Source organism: Phalacrocorax aristotelis, chromosome 6, assembly GCF_949628215.1.
Source record: "Phalacrocorax aristotelis chromosome 6, bGulAri2.1, whole genome shotgun sequence".
In the NCBI taxonomy this organism is placed as follows: Eukaryota; Metazoa; Chordata; class Aves; order Suliformes; family Phalacrocoracidae; genus Phalacrocorax; species Phalacrocorax aristotelis.
In genome coordinates this window covers 8,920,341-8,946,412 of record NC_134281.1, presented here as the reverse complement: position 1 = coordinate 8,946,412, position 26,072 = coordinate 8,920,341, and the positions used below count along the sequence as shown (strand labels likewise).

Here is a 26,072-nt window from a genome sequence, read left to right as displayed (position 1 = left end):
GAAAGATCAATCTAAAGTATGGCACGTTGGCAGCAACATGCTCCTCATCAAAATGTAGTAATGAAATAAAGAAAATCTTTAAAGTAATTAAGAAAACAGCCTCTTTTTCAGAGTGTAACATCATTAATACAGGTTGATAGACTGTTGCTCTGACTTTTGCTCCTTGCCTCTGCTTTGTACAGCTCAGCAGCTTCATTCGTCAGCGATCTCAGCTAACTTGGAGACCTCTTTGTTACCTGTAAATAATAGCGAGGTGCAGTTATTTATCTCCCCGCGGCATAGCTCCTGGTGTGCTTTCCAGGCAGTACAAGACAGTGATTGTAATAGTGCGGCTGAGGAACACAAAATGTATAGCTGTAATACTTTTAGACTGCATAATAAATACTTGAATTTGCAGCTCTATATTAACTTATTTATCGGCACTTTGATTCTTTCATACTTGCATCATATTCATGGGAGTCTATCTCTTTGGTGTTGCAGAAGTCTTTAAAAACTCCAGCTGTAGCACAAGCTGGAGCTGCTGTGAGAACATGCTGGAGTAAATACCTGCTTAGAAAATCAACATATTACACCCAGGATAATCTGCCTACTCTCATGATACCAGGGTATGCTAATAGACATATAAAGTGTACTTTAATAAGATGTTAGAAGACTGTGACTGGGTTTATTAAACCCACAGAAGAAGGTAAGGATGTTGTGTCTGCCAGTCCAAGCTAAACTCTTCCAGAGAGGAATTTCAAATTGGCAATAACTGCTTAGTCATTTTGTTTTTTTCAAAACAGAATAGTTGCCCTTGCCTGAGGAGGGGCTGATGGGACTATTTTGTGGTGTGCCCCCCCACAGTGGGCTCAGGAGCTCTGCTGGGCTCTGTGCTGTGGCTGCCCAAGCCCTGGCCGGGCAGGAGCTGGTGCTGCAGCTGCAGCACCCGATGGGCAGCCAGCTGGGCACAGGGCATTGCACTGGCAAGTCCATGAGCTCGGTTCTGCTTCCTTCCCAGGAGTGTAGGTAGCAGGCACTCGGTTCAGTGGCTTTTTGGTATTTGCATGACTGCTGTTTCATAAGGACCATATATATTTATACCAGCTGCATAACTTGAATGTATGTGCTCGGCACAGTGTCAGAGAACATGGTACATAACAATAATTGTCTTTTTTACAGTTTAACTCCTCAGGTGTGGAGAACATGGGTGTCTGAGCAGTGCACATCACACACTTTCTAGGTATAATCCTTCTTGCTTGAGGACAGCACTAAGCATTTCTACTTTGCTGAGCCTTGGTGTCTGGCTCAGTGCAGTGTCCTCCAGGTGAGCAGAAGGATGATGGTCAAAGTGCACATTTGAGTAACCCTGGAGGGGAAGGGGCTGGATAGCATGAGCTGAGGAGCATGATTGCTGCTTCCTACCCTGCAAAACTACAGGCCTGGGGTTTCTGTGCCATGTAACTCATCATAGCAGGGGTGCCAGACTGCCCTAAAAGCTCGGCATGCTGCGGTTTGTTAAGAATCTGGTTCAGTTCATCTTAATAGCTTTGAAGCAGGAAAAGTGGCCAGGGATGGTTGGTCTGACTGCAGGAAGGCAGGGGGCAGGTCTCACCCCTGTCCCTGAAGGCAGGTTGCCAGCAGCCAAGGGAGTGTAAGGCACAAAGTGAATAATGTGGTTAAGTCCATTACTGCAAGACTTTTCCTTGGCGGAGGAGCTTGTGGCTGAGCAGAAATGATCCCCTCAGCCCTACATGCCATCTCTACAGGATACAGCTGAGACAGACTCAGGGGAACAGGAGAGCTTGCCCTGCTCCTCATGTTGTGCATACAAAAGTCGTCAGTCTTCATCGTTTTCCATTTGTTGCCTTTTGCCTGTCCTAGCTTTGCAATATGTGGTGCTCCTTCATCTCCAGGTACTTGGTAGCAGGTCTGGGGGTGGCTTCTCCCCAGTCCAGCAACCCCAGCCACCACGGGCCTCTCGGGCCTTGGAGCAGCCCCCATCACCTCCCCACAAGCGTGACATCCTCTCTGCAAGGTGACCTCAGGGCTTGCTTCACAAGCTCCAGGGCTGAAGATGTGAGATTTGTGCCAGTGGGATGGAGGAGTTGCTGTCCCTTCCTAGCAGGTGCATCAGGGTTTGAAAGGAGTTTGAAGCATTATTTTAGGCGTGTCTGGATCCTCGGGAACTTCTTTTCCTTTGAGATCTGTCTCCTTGGCTGCTCCTCTAGCAGCTCAAACAGTTCCTAGAAAAATTCCTTAAACTCTTTAAAAATTGATTTCTTAAATATCTGGCTCCTCTTGAATGCCAGATACTCTTTTTTTAGCCAAGTCCTTGGAAGACTTAATGAGTACTTTCCTCACCTCTGTTAATCTTGTTCAGATCAATAGGGGCTCCACAGGGGGAAAGGTATACGTGTTGATATTGGATAGCAGCTGCCTGTCACTGCTGGTGATGGCAGGTGGTGTTTTATCCTTCATGTCACTCTTGATTAGGAGTTCCTGTACAATTATATGACCATTTTTTTTCAGCGAATGTTTCCCTGTACATATTATGGCAGATGGCAACTTGACCTAGAGTTTGGTCTTTCCTGATTCTGCCTTTGGGCTCTCTATCCCGCAGCAAGCTGAGCACAAGTCGTTTCAAACAGTAGCATGGTACACCCTCATAAATACAACGCATTTGTGTGTGGTGGGCTGAGGGCTCAGCCCAGCTAGTCTGAGCTGGGGTCCCCAGGTCCCTGCCTGAGCTCTGTCTGTGCAGGTACCACCACGGGATGCAGGCGTGTGTGAGGGCATGAAGAGAGCTGAGGACTGGGGATGGCACATCCCAATTCAGTGCACCCCTGCCTCTTCATCTAATGCCAGCGTGGGCAGCCTGATGTAAGACGAAGAGATGAAGCTACTGCCTGCCAGCACAGCACATGCATGTCCATAGGCAGGATGCAGCATTGCTAGAGAGCCCAGGTGAGCCCGAAGGAGAGATTTAGCTCCTTGCCAGGGCATGCGGTGGCATAGTGCCAGCCCTGAAGAATTTGGAAGGGGCCCATCAGTGTGCCTGGGCTGCAGGCAAGGTTGGGGCTGGGGGGACACACTTCTGCCTGGGCTTGCAGAGACAACGGCAGCAGAACTGTGGACTGCTTGCTCTGTTTTTGTTTAATTCGGTGTCCAGTGCAGATGGAGGGTCTGACTCTACCTATCCTTAGTTCGCAAATGTGATGGTTGCCCTTCACCTGAAAGGCTGTTCAGAGCCCTTGAACCTGCAGTGAAACTCCTTGGTAAGTGAGCTCTGGGGCTGGAGACATGGCAATACTGTGAAACTCCAGCCTTCCTCTCCTGTCATGTACAACCTCTTATTTTGAGGAAAAAAAAAAAAAAGAAAAAAAAAAAAGAAAGAAAGGAAAATGAGAAGGATGTGCTGGGCCCTTCTGCAGAGACAGAGGAAGAGACAGGTGATCAGCATGGGGTGCCGTATCTGCAGTGCTGTGCCTTTCCCCTCCAAACCGCCGGGTGCTGGTGCTGTCCGTCCGTCCGTCCATGCTGTGCACAGGCTGTCTGGGTGGAAGGGCTCTGCGCCACCTGAATGGCTGCGCAGCGGCTCATCTGTCACTAAACTTCCTTGGCGCCGTGGCAAAGCAAATATGCTGCAGCAGGCTGGAAAGCTGTAAACATATGGGCACTAACAACAGATTAAGTGAGTGATTTAGTCTAAGGGGCTTGGTAGATTACCATAAAATGTATCTTAATTAGAAAAGCAATCAAACTTGCACAGAGTCAATGAGGATGAAACGTCCCTGCTGGCAATGGTGAGCTGTCTGTCCCCCACGCCAGGGTACGGGGCTGGCGATGGATGTATCTCAAGCCCACTTTGGGGGGCTTGCTGTGGTTTGCCCAATCCAGCTATGAGTGGAGGGTGCCCTCATGCTGAATTATTTGTTCTTTGACCCACAAGACCATCCCGTGAGCTGCTCAGAATGAGACTGATGGTGAACTCAGTCTCCTTTAACAGCATTAACAAACCAGAAACTGCTGAAGGAGAAAGAACAGAGCATTTGCACATTTTCCTTAAAACTGTGTGCAATTACCCAAAGATATATTCAAGTGTTTGCCATGTATAGCACAGATAGTCCCAGATAAAGGATTGGGGCTTCTAAGTGCTACCATAACACAAATAATTAATAAGTCTGTCTCCCTCACTGTGTCCTCATCTTTCTAGTGAGTGTGTCCATAATTAGCTTTCACCTGATTCTCAATTTATAGCGTGTTCAATTGCTTTTTTCATTCTGCTTGTGTTTTCTTTGCTCCCTTATTTTATTGGACATGGTTTTATTCCACAGGCCTGAATCTACAGATAAAAAAAAGCTAGATAATCATCTCCAGCAGTGCAGATACAAAGATTGCAACAGCCAAAAACATATTGATGCATTATTGGTTTTGTACAAGTGCTTGCTTTATTCTGGGGTCTGGGAGGATTTGAAGTACATTGTGAAGTGGCACAGAAGATGGCCAGCAGCTACTAGCAGTTGAGAGAGAGAAAAGGATGCCTGGTTATTTCAGAATTAAGTATTTTGAACCATGAAGGAAATGAATAACATTAGACAAGGTTTTTGCCAAGGTTTTTTTGTTATCTTTTTGTGTGTTTAGAAGCAGGTATGGCTGCAGATTTCAGGGAATGTGAATGAAAGGGCAAAAAAAGAAGGAGATAGGCAAGAGTTGTGGAGGAGCACAGTAAGAGGGATGATGTACAGGAAAAAGAACAGCTTAAGCTGTCCAGATGAAGCATGTCAAAAGCTAGTGAGATAAGGAATATTTTTTTTATTTCAGTTTAAGGACACTGTTATTAGCATTTCCTAAAAATGTTCATGTTTAGGTATTGCTTCTTATGATTAAGTGTGGGGAAGGAGAGCAATGCCATCTCTGGGGACAGAGTACACAAGGAGTGGTGGAAAAGAAGAGGAAAGGGAGGTTTTAATTTTAAAAATGTTTCTTGCTCAAAATGTTCCCTGTGAATTCCCAGAGCTCAGCAAGGCAAACATTCATTTATAGCCCATCATTTTAATTATTAGAAAGGAAATTATTTTTACCATGTGGGCTGATAGTTAGCCAGGAGCAAATTCTTCTTCCAGCCTTTTGCACAGAGGCGGGTGCCTAGGTTGGAGCCAACTCCAGTGGAATTTTCCATCCAAAACTGGTTTGAGATGAGCCAACGGGTCCCACGTTTGGGTCCCACCTGCACAGGACACTGGGCAGAGCTCCAGTACAGAAGGCTCAAGCCATCCTCCATTGTCAAAGGTGCCATGGCGAGGCTGGGTCTGGAGCAAGAATGGGACATCTGTGATGGTTGGATTAATGAAGCACACCCCTAATGGACTTCTGTGGCCAGGGCTGGGTGGTCCCTGCAGGGCTTTGCAGACATACTGCCTAGAAAACCAGCCATGCTTTTCCAAAAGCAGAGCTTTGTTTGCCAGTGGTCCTGCTTGTACAGGTGTTGTGGGGCTGAAATAAAGGTTAAAAATGGCCAGACGTTGTCTGAAAGAGTGCTGCTGGGCGTGGAAGAAGGATTGGAGGTCCCAGTGCTTAGCAATTTGAAAGCACTCTTAAATCCTCACGGGAAAATCTGTTGAGCCAGATTATTAATCCCAAGGGTTTTCAGGATTCCTTCCCAAGTGAAATAATTTTCACCCATTTCCTTCAATCTGCTTCAGAAAGGAGACAGAGCCGAATGCAGGCATGCATGCGTGTGGGGCGGGCGTGTGGAGAGGCAGCAGATGACACCAGATAGCTACACAGCAGTGCAGGAAGCTGCAAGGAAGCTACTAATGGCCTCTGATGAGCACGGATGTGATAATAATGAGGTTAATGCCCTTTCATTCACCCAGAATCATCTTAACGAACGTATAATCCCTGCTAGTCAATGGGCGATCATTAGGTCATAAATAATACAGTGTGACTGAAGGACAGGAGCCTTTCCTGTAATTATCATTTTCGGTCGGTGCTGACATGGGGAGGGTTTTGTTGCAGCCCCCATGCTGTGCCACGCTGCGGGGACGGAGCTGTCAGAGCATTTTCTGGTCAGAGAAATGCTCCCACCTCTTGCTTCTGCTGTGCGTATCTGTCATCAGAGCAGGAAAATGCTCCGCTGGAGCCCGGGTCTACCAGGTAGTGCTGGGAAAGAGGAGCTGAAGCTAATGGAAAGAACAAAGACGCAAATTAGATAACAAAGCAATTGCAGCAGTCATCAGGTGGTGCTGCCAGCGGCTTCGACCTGCCCAGTGCTGCCTGATGGGGATGCTGGGAGAGCTGGGGATGGGGTTGGCTCTGCAGGTGGGAGAGGTGCCTTGACCCAGCCCAGGGCACACGGTGTGTGCATCGTGCACAACACTGCTTTTGCAACCTGGTTTTGCAGTCCCCTGCCATTCAATGCGGCGTCGGAGGAGGTATGGTGTAGTCTTGGTTGTTATTGAGCCCCTGAGGCTGTATTGACATCAGGGGTTTAGCAACATTACGTTTGGGGGCACTTTCCCTTCTCAGAGTGCTTCCTGTGTGTAGATGTCAGTCAGCCATAATGTAAATTCCTGTGTTCATTAGAGGGAGTAAATCCTACTTAGTAATAACTTGGATCATGCTCTGTATACATTTATCGTGGGCCATTTTAAATCCAGATGCTTTTAAACCCACCAAGTGAGCAAGGAAATGAGCAACCGTCCAACCTTTTTTATTTTATAATTAAATGTTTACACTTGTTACACAATAAATCCCATATAATCAGCTTGTTAAGCCTGCACAAAATCTGTATTTTCAAGAGGAGCAGGAACGGAATTACATTTATGCATGAACCTGAGTGTGTGCTGGGTTGCTGAACCTTACCTGTTAATAAAATAAGAATTAAGATTATCTGTGAGAAAACCTCTCCTTTACCTGAGCATGGCTTTCCTTGCTTTTCGACTCTGGTGGTCATAGGTGATTGATGCCAAAGCAGCTCATGAGATGATGTGGGCACACGGCGGGATGGCTGGCACGAGCAAAAGGGAGGGGACCCAGGCTGGGGGTGGCTGTTCTCCTGGGCTGGCACTCGCGACGCTCTGGGCACTGTTGCAATGTGGATCCTGGTAGAGGCCGCCACGGTTGTCTTTTTTGCTAGCAGTCTAGGACTGGAAAAGTATTCAGGCCCAAAAAGGAGCGCATGTCTCTGCTGAAATGATATATGTCACAACATGAGTTATTCAGGGATCATATGTACAAATCTAAACAAATCTGTCCAACTTGGGCTCCCACCTCCTTAAAAGAAGAGGGTACAAATGTGGAGTTGTAGAGACTGCAGAGGAAGAGCTGTAGCTTCCAGACTGCTCTACAGCTGGGGAAAAGAAAGGTCTGCAGGCTGTAAAGGCAGTGAAACCATCACTCTGTGATACATCCCGAATGAAGCACTGTGCACCCAGTAATTACCCCAGGTACTCTTCAATCTGCTTGCAGCAAGTATCAGTGTATTTTGTTTCATAGAAGACCTGTTGCCAATCTGTCAATGTCCATGTGCAGAAAGCAATTTGTACAATAAATAAAAAAAACCCCTTCAGGTCCTTGTAAATGTCTTCAATTATCTCAAACCTTTGACAAATTGTTAGAGGGGCTGGAAGAGCTTAGCATCTCTGCCCCACTTGTGTAAGTAGCTTTGTCTCTGACAACTTTTCATTTCACTGAGTCCAAGAAGGGATGCGCTAAATATGTCTCTATTTTCTGCTTGTTAACTCTTCCATGCATGCTGCCAATGTTAGCATTAGCTTTCAACTTTATGGCTGACCCATTAAATACTGGATGAAACACATCTCATCAGCTTGCATTACATTTTGAACTGAATAAATAGGAAAGGCATTACACAGATTCTGTCTGGCCATCTGGAGGAACAATGTTCTTTACCTCAATGAATGGCTATCTAATCCTCTCATATACAGTTGTGTTTTATTCTATTAAAATATAATGAGAAAAGACTACCATGCCATTATGTGGTGGATCTAAATGGGATTTCTAGAATAATCAATGAAAGATGAATAAAAAAGATAACAGTTTTCTTCGAAGAAAAAGAGAGAAAATTGTCTCCTTGGGATTAAAGTATTGTAGAACCAAATTATTATAACATGATCTTTACTCACTAAAAATACCCCAATTTCAGTTCCATAAATCTTTCCATTAAGAAACAAATTAAGTATTTTTTTTCTTTAAAAAATGCAAAACATTAAATGAAATGCTGTGCTTTAAACAGAGGATGCTGCAGGGTTCCTGCCCACTGTGGGGTCAGGTCTTTCTGTCCAGCTGGTGGCATTGAGGGCTGCTCTCTGTGGGGTGCCCTAAAATCCAAAACAGAGGTTTGCTGCTGCAAACACCCTGGCGAAGTCCCCAGCCAAGTGGGGACGTTTCGAAGTTGGTCTCCTCCAGGCGGGTCTCACCATCCCGGCCACACAGCGTGCATAAGAAAGGGCCTCATTCGCTTAGCTCAACGTAAAGCCATACAAAATTGTTGATGCAAAAATTTTCCTTCAGCACAACTGCAGCCACATTTCCATTCCCCTTTCAGGAGACATTGGAAACTTTAAGTTTGATAGCCAGGTGCAAGCTATGAGGTGCTTTGTGTGAGATCTGGACAGGTTGTACATCCCCATCTCCAGCATGGTGACACCAAAAGCCCTTTCCCAGCTGCCACCACATCCTGGCAGTGCCCGTGGTCTGCAAGTGCCTCCTGGTGCGGGACAGGCGCCTGAGTGGTCTTTCAGCAGTGTGCTACAACTGAGGCACTGCTGGGGGTCGATGTCTGGGCAGACATACAGTGTTCCCCAGACCGGGCACATGTGGTTCTTCAAGCCCCAAACTCCATGATGTTCCCTCATCCCTGGGCTTTCTCCTCCATGCAGACCAGGTCTGGGCAGGCACAGGATTATTCTTTGCAATGCTGCTGTTTATTTGTAAGGGGGCACACTAAATCCCAGCAATTAGTGAACAATTGCTTTAGGGTTTATTTCTCAGTAGGAGCAGAATATATTGCAGCTTTCTCCCTGTATAGCTGTTGGAAGAAAATGACTCCTGCTAGTCATCGCCTACCCCTCCCAGCATTGCGTCGGCTGCGATGCTATCCACCTCTAATTCATCAACCAGTCAAGTTGATATAATTAGGAATCCCAAAGTCAATAATCTGATAATCTCCAGTGCACAAAGGCTTGTATGTAGGAGAAGTGATTCCAGGAAGTCTGCAGCTCAGATTTGAGCAGGAAAAATGCCAGATTTTAAAAAAGAAACAGGCAGGGACCTGGAGGAGAGAGTGCTTCCTAATCCTTCACTGGTGACATATTTTGGGCCATCAGCTCTGCAGTAAATGTTTTCCTGTACAATCATTTAGTGCCTTTGAATCATCCTTTTACAGTCTTAATAATAATGTTCAGTTACTGGTTCTGCTCTATAAATAAATAATCTCAGTTTAATGAGACACTCTGCAGGGTTAGCGATGCTGGCTGCGGGCACCTGTCTCCAGGGCCCTCGGAGCGGCGTGCTCCCTCCCCACTCTCACATGCGCCGTCAGCCACGGTGAGCGGCAGAAAGTGTAAAGCAATATAACATTTGGCAAACATTTTGCAGTCTCTTTATTATGGAGATCCAAAGAAAGGGAAGTCTTACATCCAGAAATGATGCCAGAAAATTAGGTCTTTGTAAAACACTTTGAATGTGTAAAATGACTAATAAAAGAGTAGGCGTTTCAAATATTTCAGGTTGCTCTTTAAAAGTGTCAGGAGTTCCCCTTGCCTTTCCAATGTTAGGGCATGAGTGGGGGGGCCAGGAGGGACCTCCTGGGGAAAGCACCCAGCAGGTTCATTGCCATTTTCCTTCCTCAGCCCCCAGTGAAAGTGTTGAAGACCAACCCACATAGCGAGTTACGTGTCCCTCACAGCGTGTCTTCAGTCACTACAGCTTAACTCCAGGCGAGACGGACAGGGTTTCCTTTTAAGATCTCACCGTCCTGGAGAAGTGGCCAAGGAGCCCTCAGGCGAAGCGAGGATCTCCCCTTTGCAGCGGTGGGGGGGATTCGGGATGCATCTCCAGGACAGCTCTATCTCATCAGCCAGCGAGCTGCCAAAGGCTGCTGCACGGGGCAGAAGTGCTCCCAGGAAAAGCAAGTGGCTTATATAAAAGTTTCATCAATTTTAAATGACAGTGTTATCTTCCTAACAGGATGTTTTAGCTGTAACATGCTCTGCATAAGCCTTTTAATTCGCCTTGTCAGGAACCCTTCTGCCTTCTTCTGGTGCACACATAGAGCCTGTCGCTCAGCAGGCATTGAGAGGAGTTGTCGGAAAGCCAAGCACAGAGAAGCAATGGGAAATCAAACCATTTTTCCCTTCCGCAGTGGGATGAGTGATGTCTGGGGTCACAGGCTGAGGCACTGCCAACTGTCTAATGCACAGCTGGGACTTCAGCTCCCCCAGGGCATCCCACGCCCTGAGCCCCCGACCACCGAGGACAGCTGGGCGGGGAAACAAGGGGACCAGCCTTGAGTCTGGAGTCTGGATAAGTAACAGCTCCTGAATACTGAATTAGAGGATCCATTGCCATTGCGTTGAAGCCTGGCATCAGAAGAAGGAGGTCTTCCAGCTGATCCCGTAAATCAGCTGATGAAGCTTTGTCTGCCCTGAGCTGGTGTGAGAAGCACATGCTCTGCGGGAAATTATATTGCTATTTTTTCTCAATGTGCTAAGGAGCCAACTGATGTTTAAAACATGCAAATCTGGTTTGACAGTGAAGGCTGTTTATTATTGCACAGTACCATAATAAATATAATTTCTGTTGATTAAGTTAGACTACGGGATTTACCCGACTTCCTTACAAAAATTTACCAATAGCGGAGGCCAAGGCTGCAAGTTAATAGAGGGAATATCACCATAACTCGAGCAGAGGATGGGGTGTTAGTCACCATACAGAAAGGCATTGCGAACTTCAGAGATGTGCTGCTTCATTAGAGATGTGTCTGAAACCATGTGGAAGAAGGGTGATCTTCCAGCCAGGCTGAACTGGACATGGGAGATGCGCATTGCTCCGGTCAATGCCAGGCAGCACAAACCATGCCTCTTCCTCTCCCTCCCTTTGGTCTATGCCCTCACCAGGTGGATTGGTAAGTGCTTCAACAGTGCACATCAAACAGTGTGATGCTTGCTTGAGGTGTTAGCCCACATCAACCGTGGACTGCTGATTCAGGCTGGGGAATGGGCATTTTCCATTTCCCGCAAGGCTCCAGACAGGGGCGAAGCCACCAACCTCCCCATTGCATCGCTGTTGCAGGAGGGACGGGGTGTGCAGAGGATGGCTGGGCTTTGCCCTGCTCCCATGCCAGCGGGCAGGAGCAGCCCAGCATGGCCACAGCAGCAAGATTTGTTGCCTCAAGGGCACCATGTTTCTCGCGGCTGCTGCTCCTCTGGGAAAGGCAGGCGCAGTACTGGCTGTCAGGGCTGAGCTTTGAGAGGCAACAGCCATGTGATAACCAGAGGTAACTCTGTGCTGGGGAGGTTTATCTAATACGAAGGGGAAAAGCAATGTGCATGCATACTGCAGATGGGACTAGAGCTGAGTGTGGATTTATAGGCAAAGAGTAAATAGGAACGTAGGGAAAGGCTTTGCCTTTCTTCATAAACTTTTCAATTTCAGAGAGGCCAGATTCAATAAAATTATCTCACAGATGGAGGTTTCATTGAATCTGGCCCATAAAGCTCCCATTATGGGGTTTACAACTGCCATTTACACAAATCCTGCTATAATAAAATACAGTGGTGTTTACAGCATTCCTGCAACTGCAACAGAATTACAACGTGCACAAAAACCAACAAGTAAATCTTGGCTTAATGCACCAGGCGCTCCACTGACAACATAAAAAAGCAAAACTTGGGGGGAAAAAAAAAAGGAAAACACAGAGGCTGCTTGGTCAAGAGGAGAATTATACCTGCTGCTTGGCCAAGATACCCCAGTGAAATACTAGAGATTTACAGCCCTCATCCTGTTCTCCCGCAATGCAAAACAAATATGCTTCCAAAAGGTGCTGCATAGCCTTGGCACACAGCTGTGGGGACCGACGGGGCGTTACTGGCAGCTGGGCAATCCCAGCCGTTAGCAGCCTCTACTTCAGCCACGGCAGAGAGCCAAGCTCGGGTTGGCTGAGGCCTTGCTGAAGTTCAGTATAAAAATCTCCAGCTGGGTCCTTTTTCCTTTCCTACCTGCCTTGTGGGTGCTGCCTGGGTGCTTGCAGCAGAGCTTGTGCTGACTAAGGATGGAAACTGGTGCACAGCCCTGGTAGGTTGAGGCAGGAGAGGAAGGAGGCTGAACAAGTGAAAGCATCTGAAAAGCCTCTGGTTAAGAGCTGAATGTGGGGCTAAAGAGTGAGTAAAGGCTAGATCTGAACTGGCTGAGGGACTGAGATTTCGGGTGCCTGAGTCCGCTGTCAAAGATATTCTCAATAGGGGAGAGGAGAAACTGGGAACTCTGGAGGAGATCCCTTCTGAGAAGGAGCAGCCTGAGCTGTGTTTTTGGGCATGGCTCCATGGCCTTGGTGAATAAAGATGGTGGTATACATTGTTGCTTATTTCCAATACTTTATTAAAGGAGATGCATTTCAATTGCATGTCTTTCCTCTGCTTGTCCCCATGCTGAGAGGTGATGGCTCTTCCTTTATGGCAGGTCTGTCTCGCACCGCAGCTTCAGTTCCCTCTTTATATATCACTGCATTAATCTTTGTGCCTCCCTGTGTATCTGCAAAACACTTGCATTTGCAACTCCATTAATTAGGCCAGAAAGCAGGTCAGCACTAATCTATCCTGTTCTCCTTAATATATTGTTTTCTGACATTGCCTTACAAATTAAACTGAGATGATTAATACTGATTTTCATTGCTGTGTTACATGTAAGGGCAGAAACTTCTTGTATTTACAGAGGAAGCGTCTCACTTAGGATGAAGTAATACTGTTCAGTTATAGTCATAACTAAAGTTATAGTAGAAACATTTATTTCATGGCACAGATTTAACAAGTCAATTCACAGTAAAGTTCAGCCTTCTTTCTTTTCAGCAAGCTCAGCATGAAGAATTGATTCAATCAAAGTTTTTATCACCTTTCCTTGTCATTGGGCACCTAAATACCGTTGCAGTGTGATACGCCCTGGTCACATTGGAAGCAAGTAGCAGGGTGGGGGCTTGCATTGCTCTCCTGTTATTCTCTGTGCTCAGCACATCACCTTGCAGTTGGGGAGGCTTTCCCTACCCCAGTGCTCAGGAGTCGCCCCTGTAACCTGGCAGTGTCTGGGAAAAGCAAGCACATGCAAAGCTGAGGTCCAAGAAGGCTGCTCAAACATCTGGCCTTGCTCATGCTGCGAACTGGGAGAACTCTGATTAACAGTGTGTTTTGCAGAGCCTTCTGCAGCAAGGATAGGTCTATTTTTTCTGTTTATTATCTTTTCATATTGCTTTTACTGAATCATTCAGTCCTTTATTTTGCCATTATATTTGCTTGGTGTATATTTTTTCAGTGTCCTAGTACACATTTTCTTTTCACATGTGTGCACAGTTTGTTTCCTCTGTGTCGCTGGCTTTTAGCTTATTTAATTGTGACTGGGATCAGGAGTCTACTTGTCACTTCCCAGATCTGTCCCACTGCAGATCTCGGAATAACTCTGTTAGAGCCGATGGGTTACTTCAGATCTATAGTGCTACAATCAAAAAGATCTAGCCCGTCCTTTAATTTAAATTACAACTGCATGAATAAGCTGTCCTCACTTCTGCTTAGGGGCTTCCAAGGAAGCCTACATCAACAATGTTTTAAGATACCGTTTCCTGATTCCAATTCCTCTGATTGAACCTTTGATGTAAATATAAATGCTGATGTGTCTCAGGCCTGCACACGCCCTCCTTCACTGTTTTCTCCTGGAAGATTAAGATCCGATACAGGCTTGCATCAGAACCACACAAGCTCTTTGTTCCTGTCCAGTTTGCCTGAGCTTATCCTACTTCTTGGTTTTTTTTTTGTCTGTTTCGCTGAGTGGCACTTTACTGCACCTCTGTGTCCATCCCAGATTACGGTAGTAATTTAGGAAAAATAATAAAAAAATTAATTGTATTTTTTTCCAAGTCATATGTTAAATGGAAGAGGGACAGCATGATTTTGTGTTTTGCTATATAATGGGATGGCGGCCACATGAACTGTCTTGGTCCACTATTGCTGCTCCCGGTTGTTCCTGAAAAGTACTTCTGCCAGTGTTTTATTTGGGTAAAGACTGACTCGTTATGCCCAGTCAATATTCATCCTTCCCTTGTCCAAGCTTGCCTGTCAGTTGGGTGATTGAAGTAGCTGCCTGGGTTGTGAATCCCAGATGGGGTTCAGGACAGGAGGGGAGGGCCGAGTTGCCTGGCACAGGCAAAAGGTGGTGTGTCTGTCTGCGGCAACAGAGCTTCACGTTTTGTACTTGTTTGTATTGGCTTTTGGGAGGGGTGCAGGAGTAATGCATGGCAGCACCTCGAGCGTACGGAGTGATGGATAACCTGACCCGAGGGGGCTGGTGCTGCTGCACGGATCTGCTTGTGGTGGTTGCCGAAATGAAATAAAACAAAAATGTTGTTTGTTTTTGACAGCTTTTTGCAATCTTTGCATTTGCAACATGCGGTGGGTACTCTGGAGGACTGCGCCTCAGTGTGGACTGTGCAAACAAGTCAGAGAGTGACCTCAACATTGACATAGACTTTGCCTACCCCTTCAGGTAACCCGGTTTGGTCCGTGGCGGTTTGTTTGCAGGGACGCAGGTGTTCGGGGGCTGATGCGAAGCCCATTTTCAGTGGGGTTTCCCATCATTTGTAGCAGCTTTTGATTAAGCACAAATCTGGGGCTCCTGAATTCTCCTCACAGTATTGTTCAGGCTCTGGGTGTGCAGGAGGAATGAGTTTGGCTAGACCTGGTGTGGATGGGGTCACGGGAACCGCTGAGGAATGGGAGCTCAGCAAAGGAGAAGAGAGCAGTTGTGGGCATACAGAGCCCTGTAAAGGCCTGGACAGCTCGGGGTGGAAAATGACAGGCAAAAGGAAGGAAAAAGAACAAAACCACTGGCCCAAGAAAAATGGAGATAAAGTAGCCATTAACTGTGTAGCCATTAACTAAGCTGGAAATGAGGGAGGATCCCTAGTCACAGGAGTAGCAAGGACCTGGAAGAGCCACTTCATGGGGAAGGGGAAACAAAAGACAAAACAAGTTTGAACCATAATTTTGAAATGCTTTTGAAAATTCTACTAATTACCTGTCTACATATCTCAGTGCCTGAATACTTTAAACCTTGGAACCTAGTGACCTAGGATGTAAGTCTGAAAGCTGTAGTGATGTTAAAATATATAAATATATTTATAAAAATAATCGTGCCATTTAGGATCCTGCTTCAAGAGAACATCCACAGTTCTGTTTTTAAAGATGTCAAGTCCACTTAGAAACCTTTCACTTCTGTATAAGTGATTTCTTTAAGGAATTGAGATGATTAAGAAAAGAATGCATAATCCAATCTCAGGCCCAGTACACTGTGACTCTAAAATTATTTTGCTTCCTTGGGAAATCACATGCTGTTTTGCTTATGATTGCTATGCACAGACCAGACGTAACGGCATCTACTTCTTTAACATGCTGTAAAATATAGCATCTTCCAAACCATGGAAACTGAATTTGATTCCTTGAACTGTTGTTCTTCCTTGACACACATTTATTACTCCAAAGAGTCACATTTTCTGGTATTACAAATGTTTATTTTTTGTCTGGAACTTGTCTGCATTTTCTTTCATTTCTGCTTAGTATGCATGAGAGAGATCCTGAAAATTGAGTTATGTGAATTTGTAATGTGATTCACTTCCAAATAGGTCATCTCTTCAGCATTCATTACAGAATACACCCTACAGTAGAGTGCTTTAAATTTGCATGATTATAAAATAGTACTTTATGTAGAAAGTTAATAAAACGGAGAGAAGTAGCCAGCAAGTATTTCCTGGAGTTACACCAGGCATGTCAACCATTGCTTTTTAGAAGGATGTGGCTGGATCTGCAATTTCCCACAGTCTTGCTTATTAGAAAACTGTAAACAGTAATTGTAGCATTCCAGAGTGTTGGAAAGTTGATGCAAAATAGGATTTATTTGTGAAGAGATCCAGCTGAGGCTGTAGCTGGCCCTTGAACTGTCTGTGTGTCTCCCAGCTGGGTGTGCTCAGGGCGGAGTGGCACACAGGAGGAGCCTGCACCTGAAGACTGGGTGTATGGCATGTACGGTGGGAGGGCTGACCACATCGTGGAAATATACCTGTAGTTTGCAGGTGAGAAAGGAGATGACACTTAGCCAGCTGGTGCTTTGGGAGAAGCATGAAGATACTAAATTTTTATGCAATTTGGAACTCTGCAAGCAAACCTGAGACACACGCAGAAAGTGTCCAAATGTGTACAGACTACGTGGGGTAGCAGATGTGTGCCTGGAAAATCTGGCCTGGCGCTACTTGTGGAACTTGCTGTAGTTTTACTGTTTATCTAAATATTCCCATGACTTCCTCATACATTTGTTCCTTCCACTTTTCTCCATTGCTCCTTTGACAGGTTGGAGAGGGATGCTCTAAAAATGGAGGTGAGCTTAGCTGGGAAAGGTAAAATCTCATATTAGAGCAGTTGATATTCTTGGAAGAAGCAGACACATTTTAAGGTCAGGCCCCCTCATCAAGACTCCAATCCTGAAGCTCATCCGCCTGCATGGACATGTAAGCTTTGTGTGGATAGGATGAATTTTCTACCACTTACCTTGCATCCAGGTCTGAATAAGTCCATATTCACATGGCATTTTCCTTTCAAATGCTTTCAGTGTTCTGATTATTGGCTGACAGCTGGGGGAGGTGTAGGTGGAAGGAGATATGCTGCTGAGCATCTGACACCGCAGTGCTGTTGTGGCTGTCAGCAATGACACCGAAGCAGTTGAATACCTGAGCACTGCCTTCTGAGCTTGACTTGAAATGAAGAAAGCCATGCAGTTCTGCTAGCAGCTGCTTTCCTTCATGTTGCTGTGAGTTTGAGGTTTTGTTTTCTCCTAGAATTTGAAGTGCTAGACCTTGGCTAGTTGATGAGTAAGTGTCAAGACCTTTAAGCAAGAAAACAAAAGTGTAAGGCTCAACAGGACAGCTTGGCAAAACAAGAACAACTTGGATGTTTTGGAAATGAGATTGAAATGTTCCCACTAAAGCAAGATCAGAATGGGGAAGGAGTTTTCCAGACTGAAAGGGGGACATCTCACTTGTGACCATGTGCTTCTGGGGCCCATCACAGTAGATAAAGAAAGGGAGGATGCAGGAGTGCAAAACCAGTGCTGTTGGAGTCTGGGGATGTGTGATTAAAACATACTGATTGCCAGGAGCTGACTTCAAATCAGTAATTCGTGTAGCCCCAGGCCAGCCCTGAATGTATTGAAGAAGCATTGCACTTCACAGCAGGTAGTTCCAGATGTTCCTGCAAACCAAGGAGTATCTCCATACCCTCTTACTGAAATTTTTCTCAGATGCAACCTACAAGTTGCAAAAGTTTCCAGCAAACAATGTAAATGTATTCAAGAGTAATCTTTAGTTCCAGCAGACAGGGAGTTTTGAAGAGTACAGTTAAAAAATCAAGAAATAATATTAGTTTAAAGTTATGGTAAAATGATAGTTGTGCTTGGCTCTTGCATTATCTTACTGCCATTGTAACTCTGGCAGCAGGAAAATGTGGAGCACCCAAAGAAACCTGCTGCACAAGGTGGCTGCTTCTCATTTGTGCCAGAATCACATTCTGTTTCCAGTTTAATTCTGGACCTCGATTATTATGCCCTTTGAAAAGGAAGAAGTGAGGAAATACAGATAAGTACATTAATTGCTAGAGGAGATGATCAGAGTAAGCTGGTGCAGTGGTGCTTATGCACCGCTGGGAGAAGTGGTCGCTTCAGAGAAAAGCCCACAGGGTGGGTACCTGTGCGGGGCTGTTGTGTGGCAGGGGGGTGGGGAGGCAGAGCTGTTCCCCATCTGAGGGGTACCCCGTGTTGGGGCTTCTGCTCTCTGCTTGTGCTACTGGGGTGCAGTGACTGCAGAGGAGTCTCCCCAGCATCACTGCTGTGTAATTGAACCCAAATCTGGCTCCACTGTGTCGCCTGGAATAGGAGACAAGGTGATGCTTTTCCCATGTACAACTACACTGATTCATTTAAGCTTCCTGTAACCCAGATCCATGACGCTGTAGTCACCCTGTCAGGTGCAAAGCAACCTGTAGTCCAAACCCCAGTACCCACCAGCAGTGTCTCCTGGAGCTCTGCCATGCTTTTCTACATACCCTGCCAGACTCATCCAAGTGGATCTTCATAAGGCCGTTTCAAATAAACACCTGGAGTTTTCTCTCCCTTTTTCTACCCACTTCTAGTTTTATCACAAAGGATTTCTTTACTTTTTCATGCTTTAAAACACAAATCAATCTTTCTTCTGGATACCTGTATATGTATTTCAAAAGTTTTACAAGTTCATATAAGGAAAAAATTGCTCTGATTCCACACTAGCAGTTTTTCTCAGCATTAGGATCTGTGCTTGGAACAGTATCTGTTGCAAATTTGGCAAGCATTAGGATGTTCATCAGCTTGACCCTCACCCCAGTAATGATCCTCTGAGGCGTGGGGTGGGGGTGGGGGGAATCAGCATCTTGGAATTATTTGTTGTTCTTGCAGTCCATCACCCTTTCAGATCAGATTTGTCACTCATCCAAGTGCCCTGAAGCAATATTTTTTCTGTACTAAGGGTCCTGATGAAGGTCCTATTTATTTGTTTATTATTTTCTACTGATTCCAGCGACATTTTTATTATGCATTTTGCTGTTCATTGGTTTTACTTTGATAGTAAGTGGTTGAATAATATACCTGCCATGCACATATTTGCTGATATTCATTATTTTAAGGTGCTTTTTAACCAATCCTCCTAAAAGCAAACTTTTTTGATTGCCAGCTCAGTTGTCAGGCTTGACTTACCAAGTCTGTACAGAAGATTTTTGCTGTATAATTGTTCATGTCACAAGCTTAGTGTTTTTCTTGTAACTGGAAGAGTTGCACTGAAATGTCTGGGCTTCAGTTACTGATGTAGATGAAACTTTGCTTAGCAGAAATGCTCTCATGATGCTGTGCTGCACAGACAGGCAGCACACTGCCGGCCAGAGATGTTATCTGCTCTCACCCGCTGCTTTGTGGTTACCTCACTGCTGCAAATCCCTGTCCTGACCAAGGGAGGAATGCCTCACTCAGACCCTGGCTATAGGGTGATGCTGCGCAGGGCCGGTGGTAGGGGTGAGCACTAGGAGGGAGGGGTTGGGCTGCAGGGGTCTGCAGTGCAATGGAAGGGAGGAGCGTTTCAATACAGTCCCATAAGTGTGTTGTCTGTTAAGTCTTGAGGCAGATCCTGAACTAAAATATCTTTGCTGTTAGCTTTTGGAGGTGCTTTAGCCCAGCTTACATACACAGGATATCCCCGAGTTAAATGCTGCATGGGAATTCATTTGGAGTATATGTTGTCTTTTCTTGTGGCTGTCATCCTGCAAGCTACTTGGAAAATATTGGCCCAGAGGATCATATGATTAAATTTTAAACACATACTCACCTAAGTCAATGGTTAAGGTAAGTATGTGCATAGGTGTTAGGAGAATTGAGCCATAGTTACTAGTGGGACAGCATGGGATTGCCTGGTGCTGCTAATGTGAGGGCCTGATGAAAGAATATGTCTGTGCACATCTTTATATACCAGCAGTGAGTAAAACAAATGTTGTTCTCCATTTTATTTTAAATCATCTGTTAGTATCTTTCCAGTGTGCTAGTAAAACTGTCTCAAAGTAATTCCTGCTTCTGAAGGAAAAGGAAATTGTATTTTATGGGAGCTTTTCATTCACTCACTAAGCCTCTCATTTGACTAAAGACATTCCCATTGAGCACCCTTTAAAACGTACGCCTCATCTGCATGCGATGGGTAGGCTAGTCTTTCATTTGAAATATGACAGCCGGATCTAAATTGCCTACTTAGAAGCTACAGATGATAATTAAGGAAAAAGCTAACACTGTGCTTTGCAACTGTCTTTCTTTGGAAAAAGCCTCTGTTAATATTAGCGCATTTCTGTGCCAGAGTGTACTAGCCTTCTTTTTTTCATTATCCATTTGTAGTAAATCTTGCTTCAGAATTCAGTGGAAAACATTTTGGAAAACAAGAGATTATAAATGGCTATTATGGCTGGGAGACCAGGAGCTGTTGATAAATAGAAGGTCTTTTAGTTGCCTGCAATGCTGACTTTCAGGTGACTATGGCAGGCTCTCCTCCCAGCTGCCTTGGACTGCCGTACCAGTTGAGGGTGGAAGATAGGAAGGAATAAAGTAATCAGTTAAACTCCATAAGGTTCATGTTTTCTTTGCACGTGTTCATCACACAGACGATGCCCCTTCTACAAAGGCAAAATGTGGCCTCATAACACTTCTGTGGGTAGACAGAAGCAAAAGCAAGCCAGCAGAAGTTGTACTAGCTTCAGTTGTGCTCTCTGCCAAAATGTGCCTGCCCCAGTTCCCAGGCAGATTTGGCAGAGCTCCTGGGAATGTGAGAGGCACTGGTTACGCTCTGTGTGACCCATTCCAGCCTAATGAAGGAAGAAATCTCCATCCTGGAACTCCTTAGATCGAAACCTGGTGGCCTTTGAAAAGCTGTGCTTTTGTACAAACGGGTCACAGGGATGGTCGGGTGAAGTTCAGCAGCGAAGAGCACAGGCTGCGCAGTCACAGTGGTCCCTTCTGGCTCTGCAACTGGTTGGTCCATGAAAGCTGCATCAATTGAGTCCCTTTTCTTGCTAAACTGTGGCCACCTCGTCCAGCACTGCAGATCTGGGGTTAACATCTGAGCTGACAAGGAAGGGCATTCAGTAATACAACAGTGAAGCTGGAGATTTTCATCAATACCCCGATTATATAAACTGGCTTTTCAGGTTGGGCACTAAGGGCTCGGTCATGGCTTTAATTATCTTCTTCCACAACAGTTTCAAACCCTGATCTCAGCAGTGCTTTTTATACCTAATTTTGGCCTTTTGTTGAATAGATTTGCCTGACAAGGACTTCAAGGTTTTAACTGCTGTTAGTGGAAACTGGAAATGATGTGAGGAGCCTAATGTTGCATCCTGCTGAGAAAAATTCAGGAAATAAATCCTTCAGGATACAGATATCTCTAATTGTGACACCTTCACAAAAGTCTCTTCATGTTTAATGTGACCTAATGATGCAAAGCTGACCGAAGCATTAAGATGTATTTTTAACTAGGAAATACAGACTTTTTTCTTAGTAGTTATTAGTACATTTTGGTAATTTATGGGCTGTCCAGAAAACTGCAGCTCCAATTTCAAAATCTTTTTTTAATAGAAACCCAGTAAAAATATTTTATTCCATAGCGATATGAACACAAGAACACTCTGAACTATTTAATGTGCAGCTCCAGCACATGGCTTCCCTGGTAGTGAAGGCTTTGGAGACCTTGGTAAAGTGTCTGTACTGAAGCAAGTTCATAAGCAACCTGGATGTGGAACTCGCATAGCCAAGCTGAGCACTCTAATCAATGAGCTATTGGCTTAGTTAGAGCTGTTTGCTCTTACATGGTCTCCTGGGTCGGGGAAAGGTGATCCAGGTCTGCAGAATAAATATATTTCTTTTCAGCTTTAAATGAACATAGTTTTTAATAGGAAAGAATATTTCACATTTTTGTAACCAGTTCTAGTTATTATTAGAGAGTGAATGCCATAATTCAGAGCCCTGATCTGATTTTTCTTTACTTGTGCATGGCTACAGACTACTGAAGAAATGAAAATCTGCAAATCAGTGTTCTCCAGTGTTCATGGGTCTTCAAGGACCGCACTGGCTCTGGGAATACTGTCTTTGGTTTTTCTCTCTGCTCCTGCATGTCCTGTTGGGATGGTTTGGGTTTTTTTAGACTAAGAGGATAGTAGAATGGGACAAAATGTCTGTGCTTTTGTACTTGGACAGCTGTGGTCCACAGTAGAGGCTGTCGGTGAGCACAATGTACCATTTGATTCCTGTTGTCAGGGAGTTAGGTGAAATCATTGCTGGTCTGATTAAAACAGATAAAATAAGGATGACTTTGTGGCTTTTCTAGTTTTGAGTGCCTCTTCCTGACCCCAGATACAATCTTCAAAACCCACTTTGTAGAAATCTTCAAGATTGGCAACTTGGCCAAAGCACGGCTATTACTGCCAGATTGTACTTTTGAACTGCACCTAAATGCAGCTACCCTTTTCCTGGCAGTGAGGGACCGGGACATGCTTCCAGTCCCTTGATGCTTTGTTCCTGCATGAGATCTATAGAAAACCACCAGAAATCTGATACAGCCACATCTTCACCTTCTTTTTGAGGCTGAGCCTGTGCACGTGGTCCTTGGCACAACTGATGCACTCTGTCATATGAAGATCGCCCACCGCCCCCACAATTTGCTAGCTGATCTGACTGGCTTAGCTTCTGTGCCAAACTATTTTGTACACAGCCAAGAAGCCACAGCCCAAGGGTGGCTACATAAGTGGCAAAGTCTTCGCTCATTCATGCTGCTGGTGTGTTGGCTGTACACAACGATATGCTGCTTGAGCAGGTCAGCGAAGGTCTGGCTGCCAATATTTGTAAAACTGTGAAGTCCCCAGTCCATTGCACGACCAGGGAGCAGCTGATCGCTCCGGCCAGTAGGCTCGTCATGGGGCAGCAGCTCTGCAGACAAGACAACTTTTCCAGCTGTTGAGGTCTTCTCAGTTGCTATCCTCAGTGTTCTCTGTCTTCTACTTTGTGGTTTTAATCCCTTAAAACTTGAAACAAACACATCCTTGAGTGCTGCCTGGCGCCACAGAGGAGGCTTGTCTTGCTTCGCAACTCTTCAGACTGGTCGGCTGTTGTCTTCTGTTACAAATGTCCACGCACAAACATTGCATGAACACAGAGCTCAGACACGCAACTGGCTGGTAAGTAAATGGGGAAGGAAAGTGGTAGCAACTTTCTGGAGATGGTGTCTGCTGCAGAGAAGGGAGAACGCTGCTGCTTAAATCCTTGTTAAAATTTTCTTTTGGCACTCAAAACAATTGGCTTTGTGATTAATTTGGATGGTATTGATCCAGACTGGCTTGTTGTGCTTCGTAGAGGCTATATTTTATGCTTAACACTGTTTTGATGCTAGAAAAATTCGTCATTAATAATTTAGCCAGAATTTGTTCTTAAAGTGGAAGTCACTTTTGGATTTCTTAATATATGCAGCTTTTTCACAATTTGAAATTTTAATATATATTCATGAATAGTCTCTGCGGAATTGAGCAGCGATGGTGTTTTATCTGTGCCTGCCACAAAGGCTTTTTCTAAAAGTCAGGCTTTTTACAACTTCCCTTGCAAATTTCTTTTTGCACGTTTTCAAGCTGTCAGTACAGAAGCAACCAAAGAAGAAACCCTTCAGCTTTGCTTTGTTTGGTTTTTGATCCCATACCCCAGACAGCATGTGATGACCCAGCTAGGGGACAATCAAACACATGTTCTTCCCCTTTTTCCTGCTCCCAAATGTGCATTCGCTGTGCAGCAGCCTTGAAGGCTTCCCCAGGACCGTAGGGAACTGAATACGTGGGATGTCTTTGGTCTCATCTCACACCTGGCTTCTACATGAATTTATCTGCAAAGATTTTAATGCAATATTTCTTCCTATTCAATAGAGGCTGGAGAGGGCAGGCATCCAACCCGATCCAGCATCGCCCCAGTCGGTGAGGTACCTCTCACTGTCCTGTCTGGATTCCCAGAAGCGACACTTCATGGGTTATTTAGCGTGAAGGTGCCAGCAGTTTGGCTGCAGGCCCGTCAGCAGACCCGCAGGTCTGCCTTGGCTCCTGCCCTGTGTGCTGCCCAGCCTGCGACTGAGCCCACGGGCTCCCCGAGAAAAGAATTTGATGTGTACTTCAAATGAAAATATTTTGACTGGGAGTTTTATTGGAGTCATCCCCTAAAACTCTACAGAGGACTTAACTTGATCGCTTTAAGTACCTTAGGACAATATACTTGGGAAAATTATCGTTAAAATACAAAGATAATGTTAAAATACAATACAAAGGAATAAACATTGCTGCATCTTCTGTAATTGCTCATGCATTCATCTCAGCTGGTCTGAGAGGTGAAATCGCTGTTTTCAGGGTTTATAGACCTAGATTAAACTGTATGTGAACTCTGCTTCTCACAGGGCAAAGGATTTATGCTTTCAGGTGGTTCGGACTGAACATCAGGCGATGCCCAAGAATTTGGATTGATATTATGTGGAGTTCATTGCTCATTTCATTGTGGGTGAACTGGAGGTGGTACAAATGTGAAGCAATGTGAGCAACAACAGAGCATGTTGGGGAGCAGGAAGGGGGTCTCAGCAGTCCTACGTTGCTCCACACAAATGCACTGCCCAGGGATTTGATACACCCATTTCCCAGAAATGGTCTTATTACGATCAATGACTGGTTTTTAGGCCTTTGCTTTATGCTTTCTATTGTTCATTGTATCTCTAGATGTTTAGATCTTTGTAGATATTTCTCTGGATGGATGCTTTTGTTCTGCTCTGGCAGAGGCTTGTTAGTCTGGAAGCTGCTTCCCACGTCTGTCTAGAGAAGAGGGCAGCAAGAGGGACAACAGAGCTATGGGTTCAGTCAGGATCTCATGGTGGGACCAGGTAATGTTGGACCGTTGTGTATGTGGCATTGCAAATACATGCCTGTGGCATTTCCAGGCTTCCTCATTTGCCTTTATCCATGGACACAATGACTTTTTTTTAAGATAATCAAAGGTTATCTTGAGAGAGAGTAGCTAAGCTTCCCAGTGACTAGGAAGCAGTTCACCCCAATAAAATATCTAAGTGAAGGGAAATCAGAGCAATGCCACCAGTCTGTACCACAAGGAATGGAAGTGCCCAATCTGGGATGATATATGGGTTTGTAAAAACCAGTAGAGCATGTCTTTGAGTGCTATGCTCTGCTTGCACAGCAAGGAAAAGCGTGTGTTTCCGAAAAGAGCTGTGAAAATATCTCGGGAGATAAATCTGGGTCTGGATGTAGGCTTGGAAGTGGGGTTGGGGATCACCCACTCAACTTTCTGAGTGCTCCTGGCGGCGCGTGTTCTAAAATGAGCCGCTTTATTTCCTTTTTGGTGCTACGGCGGAGTACTAGGCTTTGCATTGCTGTTATGTGCACAGTCTGGGGAGGTTCATTGCTACGGCTGGCACATGCCTGGGATATTTCTTCCTCCAGGAGCATGACAAAGCTGTTGTGCGGGCTGTTTTTCAAAAGTTTTGTAAACACAATCACTGGGAGCAGGTCCTGCAAGAGGAGTCCCAAGCTGCAGGTGTAGCACTGGTGCCCTCTCCCCACCACCACTGGGGTTGTCCCTATTCCCGTGTCTTTAGACCCCATCCTCAAAAGGGTTTTGTAGCTTCCCTTCCCGGAGACCTGAGCACCTCAGAGGGTCTCTGACTTGCTGTGTTAATTGGAGAAGAGATATGAGGTGGAGGGGGACGGAGCAGAGGTCATACTTGTTGCAATGCATCACGGCGTGCCTGTTCTGAGCTGCCAGCACTGGAGGAATTACCACCTCTCCCAGCACAGCGCACGCAATGTGGTGTGTTGAGACAGCAACTGTGGCTGACAGCTTGTCCTATTAAAAACAGTACTGTAGGAAAATAGTACCGGCCAAATGTTTGCACAACAGCTATGTGCGAGTAAGAGCTGGGAACCTGACAAGTTAAGAAAATGAAAATATGGGGGGGGGGGAATATTTTCCATTATTTTGACTGGACATAAATCAGAAGAGAATCTAGGTTGCTACAGCTTTCCTGGTCAGCTTCCCAGCAGTGTCTTCTGGTGGTTTTTGGTGATGGACATGCATTTGGATGGGTATGAGCCACTGAAGACACCTGTGACAAAGGGGACGTCTTTAGGATATTCAAATGTCCAGGACAGGAGTTAGGAATAAATGTTTGCAAGATGAAGTAT

The 26,072-nt window shown here is 45.3% G+C and overlaps 1 protein-coding gene across 2 annotated transcripts in view; it reads left to right on the top strand.

The window, feature by feature from the left end:
- SYNPR (synaptoporin) overlaps positions 1–26,072 on the top strand; it is a 112,759-nt gene that overhangs the window by 66,803 nt on the left and 19,884 nt on the right. For both annotated transcript variants that reach the window (XM_075095782.1, XM_075095781.1), the window contains one exon: positions 14,621–14,745. In XM_075095782.1, coding sequence (XP_074951883.1) covers positions 14,621–14,745 — 125 coding nt within the window. The remainder of the gene's footprint in view (positions 1–14,620; positions 14,746–26,072) is intronic.